The 27029-nt window shown below is 42.2% G+C and overlaps 1 protein-coding gene across 3 annotated transcripts; it reads left to right on the top strand.

Annotated features, from left to right (window-relative positions):
• Window positions 1-878: 878 nt before the first annotated feature.
• LOC138624779 (zinc finger protein 536-like) lies at window positions 879-25835 on the top strand. Of its 3 annotated transcripts, XM_069705285.1 has the most exons (5): window positions 879-1135; window positions 10514-12341; window positions 17466-18395; window positions 18839-18874; window positions 25390-25475. In XM_069705285.1, exons 2-4 carry the CDS (start codon window positions 10718-10720, stop codon window positions 18844-18846), a joined length of 2562 nt encoding a protein of 853 aa, XP_069561386.1. In that variant the 5' UTR covers window positions 879-1135; window positions 10514-10717; the 3' UTR covers window positions 18847-18874; window positions 25390-25475. The 3 variants fall into 3 exon arrangements, with proteins under 3 accessions (XP_069561386.1, XP_069561385.1, XP_069561384.1); XM_069705284.1 differs by lacking the exon at window positions 18839-18874 and having other exon boundaries at window positions 879-1130; window positions 25390-25835; XM_069705283.1 differs by lacking the exon at window positions 18839-18874 and having other exon boundaries at window positions 25390-25835.
• Window positions 25836-27029: the final 1194 nt, after the last annotated feature.

Here is a 27029-nt window from a genome sequence, read left to right as displayed (position 1 = left end):
TCCCCTACGTTCAGATTTTTTGTTAAGACCAAACAATTAACCGATTGATTGACAAAATCACGTTTTAATCAATGATGCAACAAACAGTTGCAGCCTTAATCATGTTATGGCTCATATAAAAGATTATATTCTTAAAAACTGTAAAAGCCTAAGTGCTTTACTCAGATTTAAAGAAAAAAATACCTCAACAACACTGCACCACCAAAATCAAGGACCTGTTGCTGTGTTGGTGTCTTTTATATTTGTTTTTGCTTTTTTGTATTCTTCAATATTTTTTCTTAGAGAAATATGCGTGGAATGCATTCACGTATTTAAAGCAAGATGGCTTATCTTCCTCGCTTTGTTGGAGGATATTCTACAACGAAGGTCAGATAGATGGTAGAAGTGTGATAGATGTTACAAGCATCCAATTAAGGTTCCATAATAGAGCCATTTACCACCTAAAATGCTAAATCACTGAGATATATTCTTTCCTTCCCTTGTATCCCAACAAACAGCTTTGACACTTGAAGCAGCAGATTCTATTCAAGGCGGTCAACACGACACAAGATCAGTCTGCAAGAAAACATTTTTTAATAATATTTTGAGATAATGGCGACGTTTCATGCGAATCCATCGTGCTATTGCTGAACTTTTCAAACATAAAAGTGCTACTCTTGCAAGTAATCCCTTTAACAAACGTGACATGCATAACACCACATGATGCTTTCAAATACATGCATATCAGAGAAGGAAGTCCGCGTCCTGGAGACGCCAGTGAACATTTTACGCACGGTGCCAGTCTGCTACACTTACACACCAGCGGCCAGATGAGGGAGACATACGGCTTCGGGACATGTCGAAGTATCCCGAGTAATTTTTTATAAGATTTCATTACCTCTCTCTTCAACTGGAAATACTACAGAGCAAAGCGCACTGCCGGCTTCGTCTGGCGAAAACGTTTCAACGTTTAATGACGAGAGGAGCAAACGGCAGTTGAATAGGAAATCTGGGTCCTGCTGTGTGCTGGGCGTTTATGATAAAGCGTGTGAAGCGTGCGGTCCGTCAGTCAGCAGTCAGTCATCCAGTTCAACATCACTCTCCACTGAACTCCAGCTGTCACATCGTGTCCTCCGCGCCTCCTCGACCTGGTAAGGTAAGAGAAATCCCTCTTGAAGATTAACTCAAGTTATTTGTGAAAAGTTTGTGACGAGTCGGATTGTGATAGACCCGATAGTTTAGATGCCACTGTTGGCTTTCTTTTTGCGTATGAAGTAAGTAATGGCGAGGGTTGAAAGGTGCCTGAGGAATTCAATACGATGTCATGAAAATTAGGCGAGAATCAGTCGAAAGCATGTAGAAAACAACAAATATGTGTATCCTGTTTGTTTGATACTGTCCATGTGATTTATGTAGAGTTAGAACATTTTCCATAACAGGCCTATTTTCATTACGACCTTCCATCATTCCTTTATTCCCGTAATACTCTTATATTTAAATTTGACATAGTGTAATTGCAGTTTAGAAACATCAATTCCATTATTTTAAAAAATAAATAAAAATAAATCAGATTATTTGGGCTAGTGAAGTTGTGTGGTTGGGTCTGAGAATAATCCTGCAAGGTGTCAGTGCATTACAATGTTCAATTTTCCTGATGTTTATTCAAAACCATGAGTAAGCTAAAATTAATCACACATTTTATGTTTTTAAAGTTGCAGCCTTAACAGCTGTAAGAGATTTTAGAGGCTCTGCTTTAGATACTGTAGGCTAACCTTTTTTTTTTTTTTTTCTTCTTAAAAAAAAACAAAAACCTGTCACCTGTACAGAGTGGCACAGCTACTTTCAAAGCCACCCACACCCTCTGCCCCCCCCCTTCCTCCTGTTTCCAAATGCTCTCCTTTGAAGCGATGATGCCCCATCTGTCATATGTGAGCAAAGAGAGACCATGCTCTGCTCTTCTCAATTACTGAATTCTCCTCATGCCAGCTCCGGTGGGACAGGAGGAGGAGCAGGTGGGTGGCAGTCAGTATGATCAATCAACATGAAATATTCAGCTTTGAATATACACATCATTTACTACTGCTGCTGTTGTCCTTGTTAGAACCCCCCCCCCCCCCAAAAAAAAAAAAAAAAAAAAAAAAAAGAGTTGGGGTGTTTGTCTGAAGCGTTATGTATCTGGGACCATGTGTACGCTGTGACACAGTTCCTTATGAGAAATGTTGCTTGTGTATGTTCAAGTGACGCCACCTCTGTTTTTAAAGGTTAAAACTTACAGCCTGTAACGGCACTGAAGGGGCATCTGAAATTATTATCGTCATAACTGAGAGGAAATTAGAGAGAGGGGGGTGAGTGGATGAAACTGTATTAAATGTAGCGCCACAGCCGCTTTCTCATTATGCTGCAGTAAATTCATACAGCTTACATGACAAAGCTCTGCTTGGCAACTTTCTCCCCTGATAGACGCACTTGTTTGAACATGAGGCACATGATTTGAATATCTGTAATCCACGCTGAAATCAACAGGCCAGATGAACTTTTTGGCACCCTCTCACCACCACACTGAGTAGGATTTTCTCCCCCCAAAAATGCCTAAGCTATTTAGACTTAGGCTTAAAATCACTTGAAAGGAAAAAAAAAAAAAGCATGGCAAAAGTTATTTGATTTGTCTTTCCCAATGCAAACTGCCAAAATCCTGGAACTTTGAAGCGATATCAGAGGAATCGGAACCTTTCCAATCATTCAAACTCTTCAGGAAACTTTTAATCTCCTAAGTATCTGCCTTGTGATAATAATATCTCTGTGATGTTGCCTCATGAAATTTGCCCGAGTACCATGGCCCTAAGTATTTGAGCTATGAGGCAATACAGTGAAAAGCATAGCCCGCTCATATGAGAACACAACAGTGAATAATTAATAACCTTGCTCCCAATTCCAGGAAAACAATAGCATATTGTAGGAACACTGCACTAATTTAACTAGAGGAGAAAAAAAAAAAATTGTCGACAACTTCGACAAAATGTGGAATGCACTGCTATTGTTTTATGTCTGCATGAATTTTGGGTCTGGGTTTTCTCGCCACTGTTGCTCTCCACACTTTCCATACTGCTGTACCGTATGTGAATATAATGTTGCGTTGCATGCTGTATAATGTTGTAGTATAATGTTGTTTGCCTTTGAGATTAATCAGAACCCATTAAATAGCCCTCTCTCACCTGCTGGCAGTATGTGAGGTGGAAGAGCACATACAGGAAGCTATTTTCCACAGGCCTCCTCTCTTGGCTGTCAGCTCCCATTAAGGGGGAAGGTGTCATATCTGTAACACAGCTGAGTGCAGATGGCAGAGTGGAGGGGATGGCTCACCGATTTAAACAATGATTAATGAACAGAGATGGAAAACAAATTACATTGGACTATTGGAGGCAGGGAATTGTTTTTATGAAAATGTTAATTGTGTCTGCCAGGCTGATACCAGGAGTGGGGGAAGGGTGGAGTGAGGGCAAGGCAGCGAGGCAACCAAGGGGCTACTGATAGGACGTCTACTACTCCCCTGACTCAGATTATCGGCGTGTCTCAGCATGCGATGTTTAATACCGTACCTTGGCTTTAAGACCTCTAATGTGCCATAACTTTCAAGGTTTGGCTTTTTATGATGAACCCCATGAAGAATTGTCGCCCACCACTGCACCAATTAGCGTTATCTCTAATAATAAGTGGTTGTAAGTGACGAGAAAAGGCGCCCTGTTCTAGTTGTAATTATTGCAGGCGGGTGCAGCTGCACTACTTAGGGAGATGATGATAATTATTTTTCTTTTTTTTTTCATTGCGGGTTGATTATTTAAGAGCATCATACACTCATCAGAGTAATCAGGAGAGAGTGATTAGTGAAAATCCACGAGGCTAACAGCTGCCACATTAAACACTTGCCTCTGTTGCCAACACAGAGGCAGAGCCCTTGCACAGGACAGAGACGAGGCACTTCACCTTCAACTCTAGGACCACATGTGTTTGTTAGAAAGTCAAGGCTCAGGGCACACAGAGAATTAGAGTAAACACAGCTCCCCATGAAAAGACATATTGTTGTGCTCCAAGGTCGATCTTCAATGCTTCACTTCACAAATACAGGAGGGTGCTGAAGGGGAGTTAAAAAGTTTGATATGGCATTTTTGGAAGTGTGGGAAATAGAGACAGATACAGTATGGGAACTGTTCTCTCCTCCGCCACTGTCTCCTGTAAAATAAGCCAACATTTTAGTGCTCTGCTGAGTGTCTGATAAGGCTTGTGATCAAACACCAAATTCAATAGACGGTTCAAATGTAAAAAAAAAAAAAAAAAGTCTTTGTGAGATGTGTGCCACGACCATGTCCGGCGTTCATGCTGCGTTGCTTGCCACTGTGTAAGGCCTGCTAAACTAAGGGCTAATTCTCTTAGCCCAGATGTTGCCTGAGCACAGTCCTGGGATCCCACTGGGTTGATGAGCTCAATCAGTGAAATGATGAAAAGATGATTTTGTCCCTGTAATTACAGTGTGTAAACTACTTAGCTAGGATTGCAAAGGAAGTCATTTTCTAATTACGCTGGTACCCCGTTGTCTAATGGTGGATGTTTTGTTGTTTTAGAGAGAGAGAGAGAAAGAGAGAGAGAGAGGGAGAGAGAGAGAGAGAGAGAGAGGGGGGGATATACAGTATGTGGTGAGATCGATTGATAGGATGCGAGACAGAGAGAGAGGGAGAGAAACTTCAGGAGGGGTCTGTGCTCTGCTGCTGCGGCTGAAAAAAGACCATCACAAGGGCAAGATGGCTGCCAAATGAGAGTTCATTGAATTATCAGCCCAGTTAATGTGCCTTGGATTATGCTCTTTGTTTGTCAATTTTTTTCCTGTGGATGCCATAGCTTAATGAGATACTGTAAGTGGCATTACCAGACTCCTGCTGTGATTTTGTGATGACTCGTTTAATGACTTTTGTTCTAGTGCCTTCAAGTGCTTTCACTACTGAAAGCAGACACATCTAGTTTTTTTTCCTTTCTTCCACTCCTTCCACTTTTGCAAATATTGGGTGATGTGAAAGACAAATGCAACGACAAAAAAAAAAAAAAATCATCCCTTTGCAGTCAGGAGTGCAGTTAACTTAAATGATATTTTGACAAGAGTTTGCGTTGGGAATCCTTTCAAGTTGCACTTGTCGAGAAGGCAAAACATGTCAGTATGTTTCAGACTGAAGAGGCTCTATTCTTTGAGAGCTGTGTGAGTTATGTTGGAGCTGGCTGCCGTCACGCAGGGCCCAACCATCTGATGCAGCCTACACCATGTGGATAGGCTTCTCTTGTGCAAGGCATCCCCTACGCACCCCACACTGTTAACACACCCTATCGTACGCCAAAGCTTTGTTTGTGTCCAGAAAGAACAGGTGGTCTGTGCAAACAAGAGCAACTGTTTACACATTAGTGATTTAAAATACATTCTATAAGCACGTGCCTGTGTGTGTGTGTGTGTGTGTGTGTGTGTGTGTGTGTGTGTGTGTGTGTGTGTGTGTGTGTGTGTGTGTGTGTGTGTGACAGAGAGAGGGAGAGAGACAGCATGTGAGAGTGGGTGTCTCTGCATGTGCATGACAACTTGACAAGGAAGAGTAAAGTCTACATTTCCTTACTCCGTGCCTTGTGAGAGATTTGAAAACAACACACGGAGACTTTATAAATGCAAAGTTTATATAACATAACACACGCATGTGACCAGTACACGTATGTGACCAGTACACGTATGGATATTAGATGTCATTTTCTTTGCCTTCCACATAAATGTGATTTGTGAGCTGTTTGTCATTCTAAAGACTAAAATTAGTTGTATTGACATGTAAGAGGTATTCCACCAACTCATACAGGTACAAACACAGCTGGTCGCCTCTAAGCAAACCTGCTGTTTTTTTAGTCCGCCTGGCAGTTTCTATACCCTGTAGCTTTTAGTATGTTGCCAGAGGAACTTATTTTCTCTTTGCCTTGCATTCAAGGCCACTAATCTGCATTACTGACTGAGACAAACAAAATTAATCGAAAGCCTCCTTTCACTGAACATGTGAAAAGGCTGACTCCCAAATAACTGCACATCACCGCTGCGCCATATGCATGCCAGATTTATTTTTACAGGGCACAAGCCAGATTTTTTGATACTTGTAAAAGGAGTGGCATAGATTTACTGCATCCACAACAAATGTGTATGTATTCCTTTATGAGTTCTTTAGCTATTACTCACAAGGAGCTAGTTTGTCAGTGCTGTGTGTGCTCTTTCTGTGCTCTGTACTCCCGCAGTAATGAATGGTGCTGGTTAGACTATTCTGTCTCCGTCAGGCTTTTGGGGGGCCTACAGAAGAGCTCCTATAGGGTTTCATTAATCTGGCTGTCAGAAAGTATATGGGTACTATCTTTTGTACGGGTCATGGTGGGCAGCTGTGTTACCACTGCCCTCTTCCTCTTACAGCCTCTTCATCCCCGACAGGGCAGTCTGCAGGATGGTTGGCCAGCTGATCTGATGTGTGGGCGTGTGAGGGGAAAGTGAGATACAGGGGGCATAAAGCATGGCATGGGGCTTTTACTGTCTGCACATAAGCCTGCTCTGTAATAATGAATAAAACAGTTGTCTTCTTCAGCCGGGGAATTCAGGGAATTTCAGGAATCAGGAAGTAGGCAAAATAACAATTACGAGGAATCTGGGACTTCAACATATCAATATGTCCAACATCAAACTGCATCATTGGTTATGTGTTTCATCAGATTGTAATATAATCATATCTATGACTGTACGAAGGACTAATGAGTAAAGTTTTATAATTTTCCTGCGTGTGTCCAGCCTGCATCGATAGACGCAACAACTTCACAAGCCAAATTTAGAGTGCTGCATTTTCAAACACGGAGAGAAATCAAAATAAATACTAATTAGAAAATCAATCTGTCTTTCTTTTCACGCTTTTGAGACAAACTATCAATGTCTATTCAATGTGTGCAGCAAGATGTTGGAGATGTTCTACCAATCTGTTGTGGCCAGTGCACTGTACTGTCTGCTGGGGGAGCAGCATTGGAGCCGGCGACACCAACAGACTTAACAAACTGGTTAAGAAGGCCGGCTCCATAATTGGCTAAAAACTGGACAGGCTTGAAAAGGTGGTGGAGAGGAGGACACTGAACAAACTGTTATCCATATTGGATAACCCTGACCACCCTCTACACCACCTACTGCAGGGACAGTGGAGCCCTTTTTCTAACAGATTCATCCAGCTCCACTGTCACAAGGACAGATACAGGAGATCATTTCTGGCCACTGCAATAAGACTTTACAATAACTCACCTCTGGCCAAATCTGTCCCACATCATCATTAACACAGTTGAACTGTTTTTAATTAAATGAAATTAATTTTTTTGTTATATTTATACCTTTACTACCTCTATTTTAGTCTCTATCTATCTATCTATCTATCTATCTATCTATCTATCTATCTATCTATCTATCTATCTATCTATCTATCTATCTATCTATCTATCTATCTATCTATCTATCTATCTATCTATCTATCTATCTATCTATCTATCTATCTATCTATCTATCTATCTATCTATCTATCTATCTATCTATCTATCTATCTATCTATCTATCTATCTATCTATCTATCTATCTATCTATCTATCTATCTATCTATCTATCTATCTATCTATCTATCTATCTATCTATCTATCTATCTATCTATCTATCTATCTATCTATCTATCTATCTATCTATCTATCTATCTATCTATCTATCTATCTATCTATCTATCTATCTATCTATCTATCTATCTATCTATCTATTCTTATTCTCTATATCTAGCTATCAAACTAAATGACAACAAAATCAAACAGTCATTCTAATTTTGGATCATCTGTACACAAGAATATTTTATATTTAGTTTTGTTCAGACATTTAATAGTATATTGAAACTCTTAAATAGTCATAGGTATATACAATACATTAGAAAAAAACATGTATCTATGTATTATGAGTCCTAGTAACCATCTTATGAGCATTAGATACTTTATCACATTTCTCCTATGTTTTTCATCTGTTCCTGCTTATAGATAATATTTATTTTAGGTTGCAATATAAGGCTTACTGTATCTGTTGGTTGAAGACTCATATATGTAACTATTTGTGGTGCATTCATATTCGTTCTTAGCTCAACAATCAACATAAATTATGACATTTTTTTTAACTGCTGTCAAAAAGAAAAATTAAATATGCACGTCAGATCTATAAATTTAATTAATGTCTTTCTCCTCCATTAATTTTTAAAGCACTGCCCCTCCATCCTACCTGACAATATACTACAGAGAAAAAAAGATTATATTTCCACTCTTGTAGGTTAAATCCTTTTTCATTTGACAATGTTGGATATTGTCAGCTCTAAAATCATCCCGAATGCACAGCTCCCATCGCTGGTTTCAATGTGCATGTATGTCACATTTTTGTTAGTCCTTTATTGCCTGTGCTAAATCACACCTGCTCCTTCTTCGTGGATGTGCGGACACACCTAAGAGGCGCTACTGTGACACGATGCTTCATAACAATCAAGCACTCTCTCATTCTGCACCAAAAGAGCCTAATCCACTCTGACAGAGAAAACACCTGATGGCCAGGCTCCCATCTCAGCCCATTCCTCCAAAACCCAGTCCACACTTACACACGTGATGAAGGTTTTGTGCCTCCTTGCTATGCTTACTTAATCAGAGAAATACCACTTTGGCAAATATGAAGTGGATCCTGTGTATGCTAATATCATTCGCTCACTTTCTCCCTGTCAGATATGATTAGGTCAGGACTGTATCCTTACATTGATCTCGGCTCCGAGCAGACACACTGCTTACACCAACCAGCCTTGGCTGCAGGCTGCTCTTTATCTGCGTCGTTTTATGTGCAACATTTTTATGACTGACTGAGGTTGCTGTGGACTATAGGCAGCAGCAGGTGGCTCAGACTCATTGTCAAACATTTTATTCTGGAGGCCTTTAGTTACATTAAATCTAGTGTCTTAATTTGGAGTTGTTTATAGTTGTCTTTGGTGCTGCTGCTTTATTAAACTGAGTCATGCAGGAAGTGCTCGTGATTCTGAATAAATTGTGTATGGAGTTTTACTTTGTTTTTTTTTGCCTCAGTCGTTGTTGATGTGGCAGTCAGATAAGAAAGTGCACATGTGCATTGCTTGATAAATGAAATGCACACACAGTTATACGGCAGTCAAAGTCATTTCCAGAGATGCTGCAGACACAAAGCCATTCGAAGTTTGATCAATCATTATTGACTGGGCGCAGACTTCAGATTGCTCACAATGTACAATATTTCACATTCAAGGCTACAGTAAAGTAATAGTTTAATTGACCATAATCCTTGAAAGTGAGTGGGAAGTGTGGGGAACATCCCTTGTTCTTCTCTGATGTGGCATGACGGCTAACGAATACCAGGTTAAGAAATATAAAGTGGATCTATTATATTATAATGTAATTTACAGACGTTTCCCTGTCAGATATGATTAGGTCAGTGCCATATGGTTACATTGATTTCTGATCTACGGCTTAGAGCAGACATGCCGCTCATATGAACCATCACTCCCAGCCTGCCAACTCTTTATCTGTGTGGTTTTGTGTACATCATTTTCGTGACTGACTGAGGTTGCAGTCCAGGATGATGTAAGCCTGTGTTAATTCAGTGTGGACAGTGCTGGCTTTGTTCTGTGCCCTTTGGTGCTGCACTGGAGCTGTGCAGGGCTCGACTATGTGACCTCTACCATTGTAGCACGTTGTGAATTTGAAGCTTTGTTTTGCTGCTACAGTTGAGTAAAAAAAAAAGGAGCTGGGAAGGGGAGGCTTTCCATTCGGATATTCTTCCTTTAACTTGAGTTTGAATTTTTCGCATCCATCATTAACTTGTTTATTTTCCTTATTACTCCTGTGACATAATTATCCTGGTAATGGTTTTATTCAAATGTGCGGTAGACCTGCTGAAAAAGCTTAACTATTTACTTTAATCTTTCTTTAAAGTGTTTCAAAGATTTGTGAAATGCAAAGGAAGGGTAAGTAGAAGCAAACAGCCTTTGATGTTTGTTCTGCCTTCGTATTATGTGTCACTACAAAATGAGATCTAGACAAAGATTTTCACCTTACCCTTTAGTAAAGATGAGATATTTGTTGAGGAAGCCTTTGTGGTTAGACATAATCAGCATTTTCACAGTCTCCAACAATAATCTAAAACCACAGGTATACTTAACACAGGATGAGAAGAGTCAGAACCTACTTTGCTCTATTTCCTGACCCATTTGTGGTGCATAACTGGCATTATACAGCAGTTGCAGAAGGACAGATTTTCACACTTAATTGACAGCACATATTTGCCCTGATGTTTAACTCAACTGTTCTTGTGTTTTTGTTTTTGTTGTTCTCTCATGAAATCTGTGTATTAGAATAATATATTTGTTAAAGCAGATTTAAAATTCACTGAATGTTCCTTTTGTTCTCTCTTCAGGTCTGAGCAACAACAAGCAGCCATTTCATCCGAACAGCATGAATCCACATCCTGTTTCAACTGAATAAGTGCAAACAGTCAGATTTGGTTTCTCTGCTAACCTGACTGTCCCAGATTGACACCCCTGACCACCATACTGTAACGTCGCCCAGTCCCTGAAAGGACAGCTTCATTACCCCGTTCACCCACCCAATTAGGAGCCAGATGGCGCTTCTGGCCAATCAAATCATGGATGCAAGAATTCTCAGCAGTATGAACGGCAGAGTAGAGCTTTCCCAGTTCTTAAGAGTCACCAATCAAAGCATTGTCTCCCAGGTAAATTCAGCCCAGGATGACAACCGCAAGAACAGGAAGTACCCCTGCCCGTTGTGTGGAAAACGTTTCCGCTTCAACAGCATCCTTTCCCTTCACATGCGTACGCACACTGGTGAGAAGCCTTTCAAGTGCCCATACTGCGACCACAGGGCTGCACAGAAGGGCAACCTGAAGATACACCTCCGCACACACAAGCAAGGCATTCTGGGGAAAGGCCGCGGGAGGATTAGGGAGGAGAACAGGCTGCTTCACGAGCTCGAGGAGAGGGCGATACTACGAGACAGGCAGATGCGAGCCGGTCACGTTAGCCAACAGCAACCGCAAACATCTACTGTAAACCAACTTCAAAAGCCACTGCCGCCGACTGTTCTTACACAGTCGCAGTTCTTAAGCAACTCTGGTGCATCAGATAGCCAGCCACATGCCTCCAACTCTCCCAAGGTGACTGCCATCAACGATGAGCCCATCCAGCCCCAAACCAGCGGCTTCCGCTGCTCATTCTGTAAGGGAAAGTTCAGGAAGCAGCAGGAACTCGAGCGCCACATCAGGATCTTACACAAACCCTACAAATGCACATTGTGTGAATTTGCTGCATCACATGAGGAGGAGCTCATTGGCCATGTTGAAACGACGCATATAACTGCCGACTCAGGCTCAGGACAGAAGCCTGCGATGGGGACCACTGACAAGGGGAAGCCCACTGGCGAATTCCCCTGCGAGGTGTGCGGCCAGACCTTCAGCCAGGCCTGGTTCCTGAAAGGTCACATGAGGAAACACAAGGACTCTTTTGAGCACTGCTGTCAAATCTGTGGCCGCCGTTTCAAGGAACCCTGGTTTCTCAAGAACCACATGAAGGTCCACCTCAATAAGCTATCCGCTAAGAGTAATCTCCCCGTTGAGCGTGACTCCTCGGTTAACATGAGTAACCTAACACAGGACCACCAGAGCAATCTTTACTCCCAGTACATCTCCCGTATTCACAACAGGTTCCTTACAGCTGACCGAGCTGACCAGCCAGATTATAACCAGATGATGACCACAGCAGGCGTTGACATGAAGGTCAGAGAGATGTTGGGGAGGATGATTTCCTCTGGTCCAGGTCCTATGACAGATGCAGAGAGCTCTTCTTTGTTGGCCTTAAATCACCTCCACCCTTCGCTGAGCTCCACTACCATGGAATATCTGCAGAAAATAATCTCTAATAGAGATGCTCTCAACAACAACAGCAGCTACACAGGTTGGCAGATCATAACACCAGGGATGCCTATTGAACAGCAAATGTTCAGTCCCAAAGACGTGCAGCAGCAGTGCTCCTCCTACCTGCCTGAGAGATGTCTCCCTGCAGATGATGGGAAACTGTGTCTCAGTGACCCAGACATCAAGGCCATCAGCAGACCTGGGAGCCCAGGCAGCATGAGTCATCATGGGCCAGCGGAGATGATCACCGAAACAGGGAACTCCTTCGGTGGCAGTGCCCCGGACCATCGACCACAATCTTCTTCCCCAGCTACAGGTAATGCAGTCAAGGAAAGCTAATTTTCGGAATCTTAAAATCTTGTTAAAAGTGCTCTCCAACTCAACGAGGAGTGCTACTCTACCTCTGGATAATGTTTTTGTGACTCTGTGGTAAGCTTTTCCAAAGTCTAACCCTGATGATGTCATCATTAGGTTTACATTTTCACACTAGGAACTGAAAGTCAGGATATTTCAAAATATAGCATCACATCCCTATTTATTTCTTTTCTTCAGAAATTATAACATTTAAGTGACAGCTGTGCCATTATCTTTTTTCACACTTCAAGTAGGTGGACATGAAGAGCAGGGTCAGCAACACCACCACAGATATAATCATCCACAAGGACTGTGTCTTCCCTTTTAAAGATAATGGCATCATGTTGAATTGTGGGGATAATTAGTACCCTCTATTTTATATCCGTCACATCCCCACCCCTTGCCTACGGGGGCACAAGATGTTAATGCATGCCATCTGGTGTTTTTAATGATTTGATATATACCACCCAGTGATTTTTATGATTTGATCTACCACCTGGTATTTTTATTGATAGTCTTCTGTTCCACCTGGTGATTTGGATGATTTGGCTCTATGGGTAAATGCCTTTCTTGTCATGGCATCCTGCTAACATGTTATGATGAGCCTAAATTACTGCTATAACAGCGTTGTTAAGAGAAGAAAAGATAAATCCAAACTTTGCTCCGTTTCTTCATCGCTTGTGGCTGTGGTTCTTTTCCTCCAGCGTTTGAGTACCGCTGTTATGTACATCTAAGTCCGATGCAGCCCTGTGGGATTTGATCCAGTATCCTCTTAAATGATGGCCGTATAGCAGAGATAAATGGATCAGGTCTAATCCCATTAGATGTTTTGTTTCCGTATTGTACACACATACTGGTATCTGCATATTTACATGTAAATGCTGGCAGTTTATGGCCAAATCCCTCTCTGGTTGCTCTTTAAGAAACATATTCAAGCTCTGTTGTTTCTACTTTCCCTCTTCTCCCCTATCTCCACGACCATACGGTGTCACTTCCAGAAACATTTATGATAGTTGGCTAGCTGAGGATTTGAGTGTGCACAGTTCTGGGATGGCACATTCAGTATCTGACTCTAATTTCAGTCAATATTAAGCATGGAAACTAATTCATTGTAAAGGTCAGGCGTCATTGCTTTAGTCAATGATGGATCCGGCAGGCTCTCTCTCCCCCTCTCCTCCTCTCCTCTCTGTTCTTAGTCCTGTGTAATGGTAGACTCACTCTGGGGGCTTAGCACCGCATTGTTTAGCTCTGACAATATATCCCAGAGACCTCTGCAGCTGCTCCCTGCGCTCACAATGACAGATTAATTAACACAATCACACGCTGCTGGCCCTGGCTCAACGCACAGGTCTGCTGCGGGACAGATAGGTAAATCCTACACATATGGAGAACACGCACCACTTGATGAGGGTTTAATAACAGGGATAAGTTTTTTCGGAGGTGGGGGGTTGTAACTGATCTAGTCTGTCTGTCTCGATGGTTGGACACAGAGGAAAAGAGAGGGAGAGAGTGAGTGTTTTCTAATTCAGGAGAGCGGAGATGCTGAGGAAGAATTACCACTGCCAGATGTTCAGCTTGAGGAACATTGATTAGTCCAGAATTACTGGCTGCATTATTCATAGTCAGCCTATGGTGGTCATGAAGTTATTGATGTTCTCAATATGGATAGCAAATATAGTACAGTCATGGCTGTCAGAGTGAGAGACGGCTTCTTTGCTTGATACATTCAGATACAGTGCTAGATTTAGATTTTTAACTACAAATGCCCAGCAGCTTAAATTAGAAATCACACTCTGATTTCAATAGGAGGCGTGCTATGAATTACTTCTCTTAATATCTAATCAGGACATATTTGAAAAATGCACTTTTACTTTAATTATAATTTGAGATTAAGAATAACTTCTTAAAATGATCAACTCAGAAAGGGTACACGCTGCAGGCCTCTGACCTACATAGGACCACTCAGATCCCAGATCTTAATAAAAAACATGCCTAACAAACATAAAATGCTCTGACAGTTATTAATTAGTCCCATTCAAAACTCTTAACCTCAAGGTCAATGAGCAGACACCATGTAATGATGCTGTCCCCACATGTGTTTTGTCCCTTACTCTCCGCTTTCAGGCTACTTTTACTGTAAGCGTTACAGCCGAGAGAGAGACTGAAGTGATAAGCGTCTGTAAAACTGTGAATGGTAATATGAGCACTGGTTTACCCAGAAACACAGATAAAGCAGGCTGCTGTACAGAATATCACATTTCATTTGGCTTTTCCAGTTACATCCGTCTATTTTTTGTGATTGTTGACAGTAAAAGCATCTTTTGACTAAATAGGTCTTCATCTAACTCGATCTTGGCTAAAACAAATTCAGTTCCCATTCAAAGATCAGAGTCAATGTGACTGGTTTGTCGAAACTGATTACCTGTTGGCTTTTCTATCTCCCTCTCACTTCTATCTTTTAATCCTCTTTTTAATTATTATTGCAGATATGAGGCTCAAATTAAGCTCAAAATGCTTGTTTTCCTAGCATGCAGATAAAAAGATTTACCCAGGGAGTTCTGAACACCTGCCTTGAAATATTGTTCCACCGTCTCCTGAATGCCATTTGGCTTAATTGACTTGGAAACGTCCCAAATGCGTCATTGACTATGTGGTCTAATTAATATTAATAATATATGCTATTATAAACATCAAAGAACATCTGGTGCCCCTGTTTTTCTCACCAGTCTTGTGTGTGCCTATCGCTCTCACTCTGTTTCATCTTAAAGCAAACCAGCCACTATGTATCTCTGCTTTGCATTTGAGGTGCTTGATTACATATATAGAAAGAGCCAAATCCCTGCTGTGTATAGAGTTTGATATCTACAATGCAACTGCCAAATGCCTATGTAAGCATATAATATGTGAGTCCGTGATTGCATTGACGGTGATATATGGTTATAAATCTTAAAGCCTATTTCCATATGAAATGAATCACTTGTCCAAGACCAGCTGCATGCTTTTTCCATAGACACGGCTCACTTGAGGCATTTATTTATTTATTTACCTTTTTCCTCCGCCTTGCACATCCAGTAAGGGCGGATAACTCATACGCATCACTTCATTAGATGCTCTGTGTTAGGTGAGAGAGGCTGGGGGTTGTAATGATGCAGTAATTGGAGTTTTGGTTGATAAATCTAAGCTCTAAAATTACTCCCCTCACATAATGTGAGCCTCGGCACTGTAAGTAAATCTTAAACTGATTAAGTTAGCATGAACCAGGCAATCACAAAGATGGCACCCATCCAAAGGAAGAGAAAAAAGGCAGAGTCTTCAGTCTTTGTGTTGTTTTACCGCTCTCATGTAGGCTGGCAAATGGGTTTAGGAAGGTCCACGCTGAAAGATGAGGTCAGATATATGTGTTTTCTGCATTTGGAGCCGGCCGGTAATGTCATCGTAATTTAAACCACAGAAATAATTGAGATATATTGCGTGTCTGAGAGAGTTCCATTAAGCTGTTTAGATTTTTTCGTCTGTTACTGGAGACAGGGGTGTGGCACCGTGGAAGTCTCTTTCCCGCTCTTGCAAACCCACACACGTCGCCACGCACATGCAATGTACATGTACATTAAATCAAACACACTGTACACACACACACACACACACACACACACACACACACACACACACACACACACACACACACACACACACACACACACACACACACACACACACACACACACACACACACACACACACACACACACACACACAAATATACAGGGGAGACTGACTTTAGTTCAAGGACATGAATTTTCCATTTCAGCTGTGACTTTTCAATCTCATTAGGTAGAGCTCTATTTAATTAATACGTGGGTGTTATTTTACGGTTTTGTAAATTGTAATAGTAAAAAACAGCCCTCCTTTTACTACCATTCAGCGCACACTGCCGGTTTTTCTATTAAAGTTGGAAACAAAGTAAAGTAACTACTACAGATCATTAGATTTAGATTTACCTCAGAGAATTACCTCAGGGTCAGATCTTGAGGTGTATGAAATTGATATTTCTCTGGCGGGGATGAATCACTGTTGTAACTCAGATATTAGTCCATTAAAGAAGAACAATAAGGCATCAATATGCATAGAATTAAATTAATGGTGGTGGGTTTATCTCCCTATCCCAGACGCATCCCTAAAAGACACAGTATAATGTATGACCTGACCTTCAAATGCCAGGAGAGTGTTGGGCAATAAACTGCCAATATTTGTGGCTTAATGGCGTCGGATGACTTTTACTGTAATTGGAATGGCAGCGAAACAGCTGGGCTGTTTAAAGACAGTGCAAGGCTGAGGTCTCAGACAATCACTATCTCAAAATGGTCAGAGGGAGTGTGTTTAACCCTGAAGGGTGTTTCTGTGATAGCTATAAGGATTAAACTGTAGGTAAACAGAGGGAAGAAGTCATTTAAATTACCTTTAATTAAAAGTTATGGTGTGCAGGATCAAATCTCATATCCAGATGGATATTATTCACTGGCTAAAAGGAGAAAAATCACCCTTTGTCATTCTCCACAATAACACACTTTGTACTTTTTGAATTATGCCCCCAACATACCATTTTTCAAGTATGAAGCAAAAATAAACTCAGCTACAGTCCATGGTGTGGTTAATCAGAACCGCTCACATGTTGGACTTCGTTAGTTTTGACTGGGAAACCCACTTACTGGTTTTGATGGAATGAGGTTCTTGTCTGCAACATCTGCCTTGTTTTAGTTGCTTTACAATTTCACTGTTTATTATTTCTGGAAGAATCTTGTTTGGTGTTAACATCTTTGGGTGTATTTATTGCACATGGTGGTGGCGTCCATACAGTAAAATGATGGATCACTGGAGCTGAAAGCTGATTACAAGCTTGATTTACTGCAGGGCAGCGCTTAAATCATTCAACTCAGCCTGGTGTGGGATTGCAACATTTTTCATGTTTAGACAACTGTTGTTGGTACATACTTTTCTCAGCACAAAATGCTCAGTATGCCTCATATACACATGGTTTCCTAATTTGATTTTGATTTTATTATGTTTTTGCCGTTATTGTCTGCGTTAGGTGAGAAAGTCTACAGGTGTCCACTCTCCAGCGACTACACCGCCGCACAGACAGCCTCCCTTGGCTTCCATCTGGATCGCTACCACTTCCCCCACTGGCAGAACAACAGGGATCTTTCTTCTCCACTGCAGCCCAGCAGCAGCAGCAGCTCCAGCCCCAACCCCAAGCTTAGACCCAGATCCAGGGAAGATTGGAGCCCGGGTCAGTACCTCGGCCTGGAGAGCCACAGTGAAAATGTCCTGCTCATCAACCAACAGTCCGACCTTGCTGACAAAGATGCAGGTGTGGACGGCACTTTATCTGGTCCAACCAGGAAGTCCCAGTATGAGCCTTTGGATTTATCTGTCAGGCCAGAGTCTGTCCCGTCTCATTCATCCATGTCTCCTGCTGCACTGGCACAAATGTCTAGCGTTTTAAGTAATGGACTCTCGTCCTCCATCACCCGCCGGCTACAAACTTACTCTAATGCCACAGCTGAACTCAGTGTGAAACCTGCCTATCAGTGTGATCTTTTGGTGCAGGGAACAAAAGAAGAGATGAGCGCACAGAACGCAGGCTCCACAGGTCACAATGGTGAAGGTGAATTTGAGAAATCCGAGCAAGGGAGGGAGGACAGAAGTGACAATGCTGCCAAGTGGAAGATGCTGAAAAATAATGTCCTCGAGTTGAAGGAGCTGGGACAGGCCGTTGCTGATTTTGAGGTACTTGGCGAGAAGAAACCAGACATGCTCGGGCAGTGGGGCAGAGCTACGATCGACTCCCCCATCTCCTCTCTGGAGGGCTTGACTCCAGGGCAGGCTGATCCACTCCAGCACCAGGGCGCCCTGCTCTCCTTCCACAGATCTCCGGGGAATCTGAACAACACACCTGCCAGCGCACTCAAAGCCAGTCTGGACGGCGGGGGGAACATGGAGAAGGATGTTGGATCAGGTGAGCATAAGCTTATACATCACATACACTGAATGCAGCTGTCACTGTTATCAAGATGTAGCCAGCTCTGTCTCCAAATTTGAAGGTATATATTGCCACCTAGTGGACAAACACGGGTTGGTCTTGTTATCTTCTTACAGATGCTTTGTGCCACACTGATAGGCCACTGCAAATGTGAATATAACAATTAGTTAACTCAATTCTATCTATAAATGGCTGACTTGTCTACGAACTCGATGTACCAACTCGTGACATTGTCAGCCACGAGGATTCTGCTATAGAAATCCAAAAAAGTTTTTGCCAGCATCTCATCCAGCATCACCTGACAGAGGAAGTGTGACGAGCGAGTGTGAGCGCGTGACTGAATCATGCCAATTATGAACAACACACTTCCCTTATACTTATAGCACTTGAGTTTTTCTTTTTTTTTTTTCCCCTGCCAGATCTCTGATCTCGAACAAGGGCTAAAGAAGACACAGGTGTGTGGCACTGATTACCCCTACACTTTAAGGGATGATATAATCTCCTCGTGTGATAAGTTACAAATCGCCAAGCCAATGGAGCCCACTGCTGGAGAGGTTTAAGCTCTTGTGCTGGTGTGATATGCTTGCTGAGTGCAGATTTAATAATGCTGTCTCTCAGGAGAGGGAATCCAACAGCTGGGGTCTTTGATATGCATGTATTATGAGTGCAACATGATACACCTTCCCTCTGATCCCCCTCTTATTCAGAAACTCAATATGTTCATGTGAAAGACAGGAAAGTGCCTGTCAACTCCATTAGGGATTAACATCTGTTCCCTTTCTTTATGATTCTAACAGCAAGATGTAGTTTTCTATTTGATTGTACAGATGGTTATTATAATATGCCGAAACGCAGCCCTCCCCTTCACCTCCTGTCACCGCCATCTCACTGTTCCTGTTTCTTTTTTTGCTTTTATTGTGTATAATGCCAATTGAATTAATTTTGAGTCGTCTTTGAGAAAACCTCATGTTTTATTTCTCCTTAAAAAAAAAAAAAAAATCCAAGAACAATTGACACCATTAAATCATTTTTCCTTCATTTACAGCGTCCTGTAACTGTTGGCTGTGTTTTTCAGCAATCGGATCGTTGCAAGGAGTTATCTCAAGCATCCTTTTCCTTTTGTACACTGCAGATTGATCCTCCATATTTTTTTTCACCCTCCCTTAGGAAGTAGATGTCAGAGACACAATAAACACCTGTCAGTCAAACTGGACATGGAGACGGGTAACTGACATTGAGAGTCCATTGAGTGTCCTCTAAAACTGAACCAAGCAGGTGGCCCAGCAGTCTGTCCTGTCTGCAGTGCTGACCAGGTGGCTTTGTCATGGGGCTGTCTCCTGTTGCCCCCATCCTCTCCATACTGTATGGCACGTCGAGTGGCATGGTGACATATTGCTGGGCAGTTTGGACATGGAGTGATGTGTTTGTGATGACAGTTCAGGTCGGCTCCAATGTGCCAGCAGTGGTAATTGGCCAGATGGTGACCTCTGGTTGAACCTGTCTGCATGCTCATTAGTCTCACTGAGCCCTCCCTTGTGTTTTAAACACCCTCTCCCTCCTCTGCACTGCTCAGACTCAACCACTAGATGGCAACATTTACCACTTTAACAGTTAAAATGCAGGAAAGCTTCACAATTTCTCTCTGCCAGGTGTTGGGACATGAATTCATATTTCACAGGCACAACTAGGACAACTATTTTTGAAAATGCCGGCATGTTAATGGTTGCCTTGAGGTTTGGAGTGTGATGTAACTTTAAAGCAGTTTTAACCAGTTAACCAAATCAGCTGTCTCTTCAGAGACATCAGATCAGGCCTCTGAGACGCATGAGAACAAGTGAATATGAGAAGATCGATAAAGAAAGGATTAAGAATGAAAGAACACGGAGGACAGAGAGACAGAAAGGAACCTGATTTGAAAGGTTGAAAGGGGTGAGTCATTATCTCATTGTCTGACCTCTGTATACCCTCCGCAGAGAGGGTGACAGAGAGCCAGAGAAAAAGGAGAGAGAAAAGGAACGAGAAAGATCACCATAGATGGAGATAGATGGAGCGACAGCGAGGTGAAAGAGGAGCGGTAGTGCGGCTGTCTCCATGAGCAGATGTCGTTTGAGGGCAGCGAGAGGGCAGCTCGGCCTGCCTTTGTGCCTTGCTTCTCCCCATAGAGATAATGAAGGGTGGAGCACTGGGAAGGATGTGCAGTCATCACTCACTGTCTGTGTGCCATCAGAGCTCAGGCCTGTGTCATCCGTCACCATTCAGCTCCTCTGGCCCCCGTCGGCCCCGCCACTGTCATCATGGTCATTATCTCGGCCTGTGACACACAACACACTCTCGCCACACAGACACACACACAGACACACACAGACGCACGAATGCATGTATGCAGGTGCAAACATATACATGTGTACAGCCTCACACAAATATGCACGTAGGCCTGGCAGCATATGCTCGACATGCTTTGTGCAATATTTGAGTTTCTATACCAAAACATAACTTATTTAAGAAACATATTTCAGATTTTATTCAAAAATACTCCCCCCCCACCCCAATTTAAATATTTTTAAACATAAAGCAAAGGTTCTCACATGTTAATGTCTAAACATAAGCCTTACAAACAGATGCATAAACATAACAGAATTATATAAATCAGTAAATATCTGACTAAAGCATATGTAAAAAAAATAACAATAAAAAATGGACTAAAATCTGACCGAATATCTGGTGCTAACTTTGTTTACAGTTCTTCATACTTGATGCTTTGGACACAGGTTGGTTGGTACCAAAAGGTATTGAGGTTCCAGTCCCATTGAAAGAGAACAATTTGCGCTCAAAGGAATTTGGGAAGGCTTTTTCAATTTTTTTTCCCAAGAGTTTCACATCACTTTCTTATTTGTCATTTCAATAGAAGCAGCAACCAGCAGCCCAGCTGCTGGAAACACATCATGACAGTCAGCGACGGTGTTTTCCAAAGTTAAGAAAATATACCAGCTTGCTTGCTATCATGTTACATCTTGTTTTTTAAACATACAAAAATCAAAGTGTAAAAATGACAAGTTATGGCTTTACAAAGAGTTGCATTCTTTATTGATGAGGGCAGTGACTTTCCTTCAGAGAAATCTTTTGGTTCAACTTTACAAAGCCAGTGAAGTGCAGTTAGCATCTGACATATATAATATATAATATACTACAGATAATTGCAGGAAAAGTGAGTACTTCAGCGTAAATGATACTATTTTACAATATGTACAGTGATGGACAGTGCAGAAATATTATATATATAAATATTTTAAATATGTGTGGAAGGACGAGAAGAGAACAGCGTTAGAGAATAGAGAGAGGAAAAACACAAGTGCTCAAGTGATCAACTTTTCAGAAAACATCCATGTTAGCTGAACCTTTTTGAAAGACAAAATATACTTTAAGGTGAAATGCTCAAAGTTAGTACACAAATTGTTCACTGTCTACATATTTCATAGTTTACAGAATTGTTTCCTGGTTCATCTTTGACCAAGCATAATTGCAAAAGGCAATTGTGCCCACAATATTGTTATGTGCAGTGATTTTAGGTTCTCTCCCTTTCAGTTTAATAGTCAGTGATTTATCAAATCTGGCTCAACAGTTAGGCCACAATCAGATGTCTGAATGTTCCTTGCCCTGTCTGAATGTATGTGATTGTAGTAATGTTACCACATTCCCAGACCTCAACAAAGGTTATCTGACAGAAACAACGTCCAAAACTCTGACAATGAGACTCAGGCTGTTATAAACCGGAATTATCCTTCAACTCCAAAGTCAGCATTACGCAGAGTCAAAGTCAGTAATCACTCATTCTGCTTTTTTTTTGTTTTTTTGTACAATTGGCAGTCCTCCACTCTTTCTTTCAACACCACACAATCCCACCCCTCTCATTTCCTGTTGAGTCTCTTTGTGCGTTTGTGTACGTGTACATGTATAAGAGTACATGTATGTGTGTGTGTGTGTGTGTGTGTGTGTGTATTCATGTGAGTAGCTGGTCTGAAACTGTGGCTTGAGCTGCCTGTGAATGGAGGATCATGTGGTGAAGAGATGGATGGCTCCGAGCCCACTGCTGTCTCCTCTAATTGTAAAATATTAGTTACATTAGACTCTGGCCTGTGATTAATGGAACTTATTTGGAGGTTGCCCTCTCTTGGACCTCCCCTCTCCTCTGGTGGGAGGCAAGAAAGAACAGCAGACTCAGGAAGAAGAGGAGGGACAGAAAGAAAGGGGATAGAGGCAGAGAGGTGGAGACAAGCAGGGCAACAAGCGACTAATGTAGACGCAAGACCTTTTGGCTTATTATTAACTGACTTTATGAAAGTGTAATAGGCTACAGCATTGTTCACATCGTCTGAGTGCATTTACAAGACTTTAACAAGATTGAGGAAAATCCGTTCTGTTTATCAAGTTTCTATGCATGTGTGAAATTTGAGAGTGGGATGAAAGCACGGACTGTTTATGAAAATGGACGTAGTCTCCGGGTCTGAAAAGCCAGTGCGGAAGTGCCTTAAAGTGCAATACCAATGATGGCCAACAGGGGTGGCTCTATAAAACATCTGATTCCAAAAGACTCCCATTCAAAAAGTCTCAACTTTTCTCATGAAATAACAAGTCAATACATTTTTTTTTTCACGTTCCATTTTGGTGTTTTTAGCTAAATTGACTTCTTCTGATCAGTATTTTGGTGGGCCTTCTGAAAATAAGTCCATAATTAATTAGATATTAGGCCTCAAAGAGAGGTATGTTTGTGGGGGGCGGAGGGGGGTGTCTGGTTTGATTGACATATCAATCGACTTCTCAGCCAGGTCCACCCCTCCACTCCTCTCCACCTCGTCCAAATATGGTCACTTCTGGCTCCAAAAAAAACACACTTTAGTGCCAAACTGGTGACTTCAAAACAGCAGTTTACAAACCAAAGGGTGACATCGAGGTGGGTTGCCACTCGGATTAAGAGAATATATGCAAGAAAGCAACTTTAGAAAATCAGCAAGTGAGTTTAAGAAAACTACACAGAATCAGGAATGCCTGTTTTTTTTTTTTTTTTTTCTTCTATCTACCCCATTTCCTGTTTTTCCACTTCCATTGATTGAGGTGAGTGGAAGTTGAAGTGAGACGGGTGGAGTTTAACATGCACCAGAAACTGCTCTCTACCTGGAGTTTGACAAAGCTTTTCTTTAACAATTGTTCCTTCCAGACAGCTCACACTCCCTCCCTCCTTCTAGTACTCTCTCTCTCTCTCTCTCTCACACACACACACACACACACACACACACACACACACACACACACACACACACACACACACACACACACACACACACACACACACACACACACACACACACACACACACACACACACACACACACACACACACACACACACACACACACACACACACACACATAAACACACACAAACCCCTCTGTGCCATCCTGATGATATTCAGATGTGTCAGGCCTTATCCTCTCTCTGACGAGCGTGTGAATGTGTGTGTGTGTGTGTGTGTGTGTGTGTGTGTGTGTGTGTGTGTGTGTGTGTGTGTGTGTGTGTGTGTGTGTGTGTGTGTGTGTGTGTCCTTTACGGCCATCAGGTTATTATACACCAACAGATGGAGCATTACCTTTTATTGCTCACACCTTCTGTGAGTTTTCCCACTTTTCCCCCCAAAAACACCTTTTTTATGTAGATGTGTTCAGCTGCGTACAGCTGTCTCAGCTCTGATGAGGAGCGTGATAGAGAGGAAGAGGCGAGGGTGGGGGTGGAAGGGCTGAGACAGCCCTCAGTTTTTGGGAAGTGATGTCAAATGACATCAGCACATAATGGTTTACTGTAACCATGAATCACAGAAAAACACATTGAAGTGTTCGACAGAGGGGAAAAGAGAAAGTCATTATATGAGGTAACATCTCAAAAATAGCACAGCAGTGAACAAGGACACATGGATGTCTAGGTAGAAAGGTAAATGAGTCATCCAGCGGAGTTTTTGTTTTGATCTCAGCAAGACCTTCAGGCTTCGGTGTCATACTGATTTTTATTGAGGTCAGATAAACCTTTGGAAGCTATTAACCGTATGCTTTGTTGTTTGTATCTTAAGGGTACAACGTGTTCTGTGTCATGAAGGTTAACATTATTTGGGGTGGAGCTATGTGGCGGGCACTAAAGAGGTGGGCAGACAGGAAGTTTTGGCATGCCTCACCTCCCAGCTGCAGACGTCTGTCATTCCTCAACTCAACACTTGTGTGCGTGTTTATTTATCTGTGTGTGAGTGAGTATGGGTGGGTGTGTTGTGAGCAGGAAATGTGTTATAACGAGGAAGAACTTGCTGGCCTTTTTATAAAAAAAAAAACTGCCAGCCCATGAAATGTCATGTTCTGAAGTCCAAGTGGTTATTAAGATGCCAAATCAATGTACTTTACTTGATTTTTACACTTTTCTACAAAACTACAGCCACTTTAGAGCACCATAACTGTAATAAACCTTGCTTGAACCTCTTTGAAACTTGTGAATTTTCAACATTTGAGTGTGATTTTCTTCTTTCTGATGTTTTACTGTTTAAATTTGAAGTCTTACCTGGCAACATCTGGTCCAGAATACTGGAAAAATAACCTGCCAATAATTATATTCAATATCCAGAAATTAAAACCATCACTTTTCACAGAAATCCATATCATTCTGGTCTTTTTCACAAAGCTTTTTCTTGATCAGAGTCCTGTTCTGTGTTACGCAGGCAGCAAGGTTTTGTCTAGAGTCATAACATTTGCACTGCTTTGATTTGATTGGCTGAGTATGCAGTGGTTAGCTGGGACAAACTTTGAGTGGTATAGTTTCAAAAATTACCCAGTGGGATTGTGGTTGATTTACTTTTAAAAGACACATTCACCAGGCGGTCATTTCAGACTGGTCAGTACTGAGTCTGTTTTCTCTATGTGCCTTCTGTTTATTTTTACAGCTCGGAAGCCGTTCCAGTGCAGGTTCTGCCCCTACAGCGCCTCCCAGAAGGGCAACCTGAAGACCCACGTCCTCTGTGTCCACCGCAAGCCCTTTGACAACAGTCTCTACCCCGACCGCCGCCTCCGACGCTCACACACGCCCCAGATGCCCTCCAGATTGCCACTGAGTATCACGGGAGACAATGCGCCGGCGAGAGACCAGATTGGCATGACATCGCTCTGTGGGACTTGATGTCGTCATAGCAACAGCAGATACAGACAGTTATAATTATTGTTTTAGCTTCACCTCAAAGGGGTTAGGATGATTGAGATTGTTAAAAAAAAAAAAAAAAAAGTTAACAACTAACCTTGATGTACATTCCAGTGTTTACTTGAAGAGCCACAGTACGTATTTATCTGTAGCAAAAGAAGCTGCCTATAATAATAAAGTCCGTTGTGATGTGAAAGTGCAGCGAGAGTACTTAGTGTCGTTCATTTCTGTCAGAAGTGTCCCAACGATTTGCTTGTGTTTACATGCATCTATCAGTTCAACACTTGTCTGATAGGGAGAATGTACCGTGCCTGCCCAGAGCACTTGTTCTTTCATCCAGTAAATACCCTGTGTTACATTTTTGTAAATATCACTCGATTTCCCTTCCAGTCCAGAAGTCTTGTCTATCTGTCAGGATGTGGTGCCAGATGTTCGGGCTTTAATCGCGGCAGATGTAATGAAGTAGAATGTTGCACATCGGAGCTTCCATTTGTTCTGGATTCCACTCCAGGGAGAAAGCCTCTCTCACATATAATTATTGCCCATTAACTCTTATGCTTCATGCCCTCGTGCTGGAACAATGCTCAATTAAGGGGAACCAAGGAAATGGAAAAACTGCAGAGATTCATTGATAGTACATTCAGATGATTTTTTCCCCCGACTTTTTCCTTTTTTTTTTTGTGGAATCACCCATGTGTGTATATACCACATCTGCCCACTAGTGGAACATAGGCCCAATCAACGCAGCTATTGTATGCTGCTACGGCCATGCGTGGTAATTTTAGTTTAATCTGAGCTGCCTCAGCCTCCCATGCCAATACTCTTCCTGTATACCCAGAGATCACCTTGGGCAGCTGTGTGCCTGTTCAGCTGGGGCCTTGTAGCCACAGCGATGTGACTTTGACTGACAGTCGGCCTGACAACTCCATTCATGCGCCACCTGCTAGCTGTCAATCAGGGCGGCCATCCTGGGGCTATTGACGGAGCTGTCAGCCTGTGTGAGATGTGTCTGTCAAAGCCCACCCACTCTGCCACTCTGTCTCCCTGCCTGGGCAGTCTGACATTCGTTTACTGTCCTCCTTCCACCCGTTCTTTCCCTTCCATCCCCGTCTCTTTCATCCACTCTCTGTCTGTCTGTCTCCTGCCTGTTTCCCATCAGAGACACGGCAGCCCCTTAATCCCCGATCCAATCACAGATTCTTTGGGTACACATTTGTCATCCTCAAAACCTCTGGTTTTTGTAATGGAGTGCTTCACAAACACTTCTGCAGGTGACTCAGGCCTGATGTACATGTGTTTTTTTTTTTTTTTATATAGCTGCCTCTTGTGTTTGTGTCGGTCAGCTCAGAATGCCACCAATTCTCTCTCTCCTCTCTTTTTACTTTTCTC

Source organism: Brachyistius frenatus, unplaced genomic scaffold, assembly GCF_029030835.1.
Source record: "Brachyistius frenatus isolate BFR_SWC_R1_liver_20210118 unplaced genomic scaffold, ASM2903083v1 Contig_55, whole genome shotgun sequence".
Taxonomy (NCBI): domain Eukaryota; kingdom Metazoa; phylum Chordata; class Actinopteri; family Embiotocidae; genus Brachyistius; species Brachyistius frenatus.
This window is presented reverse-complemented; position numbering and strand designations above follow the sequence as displayed.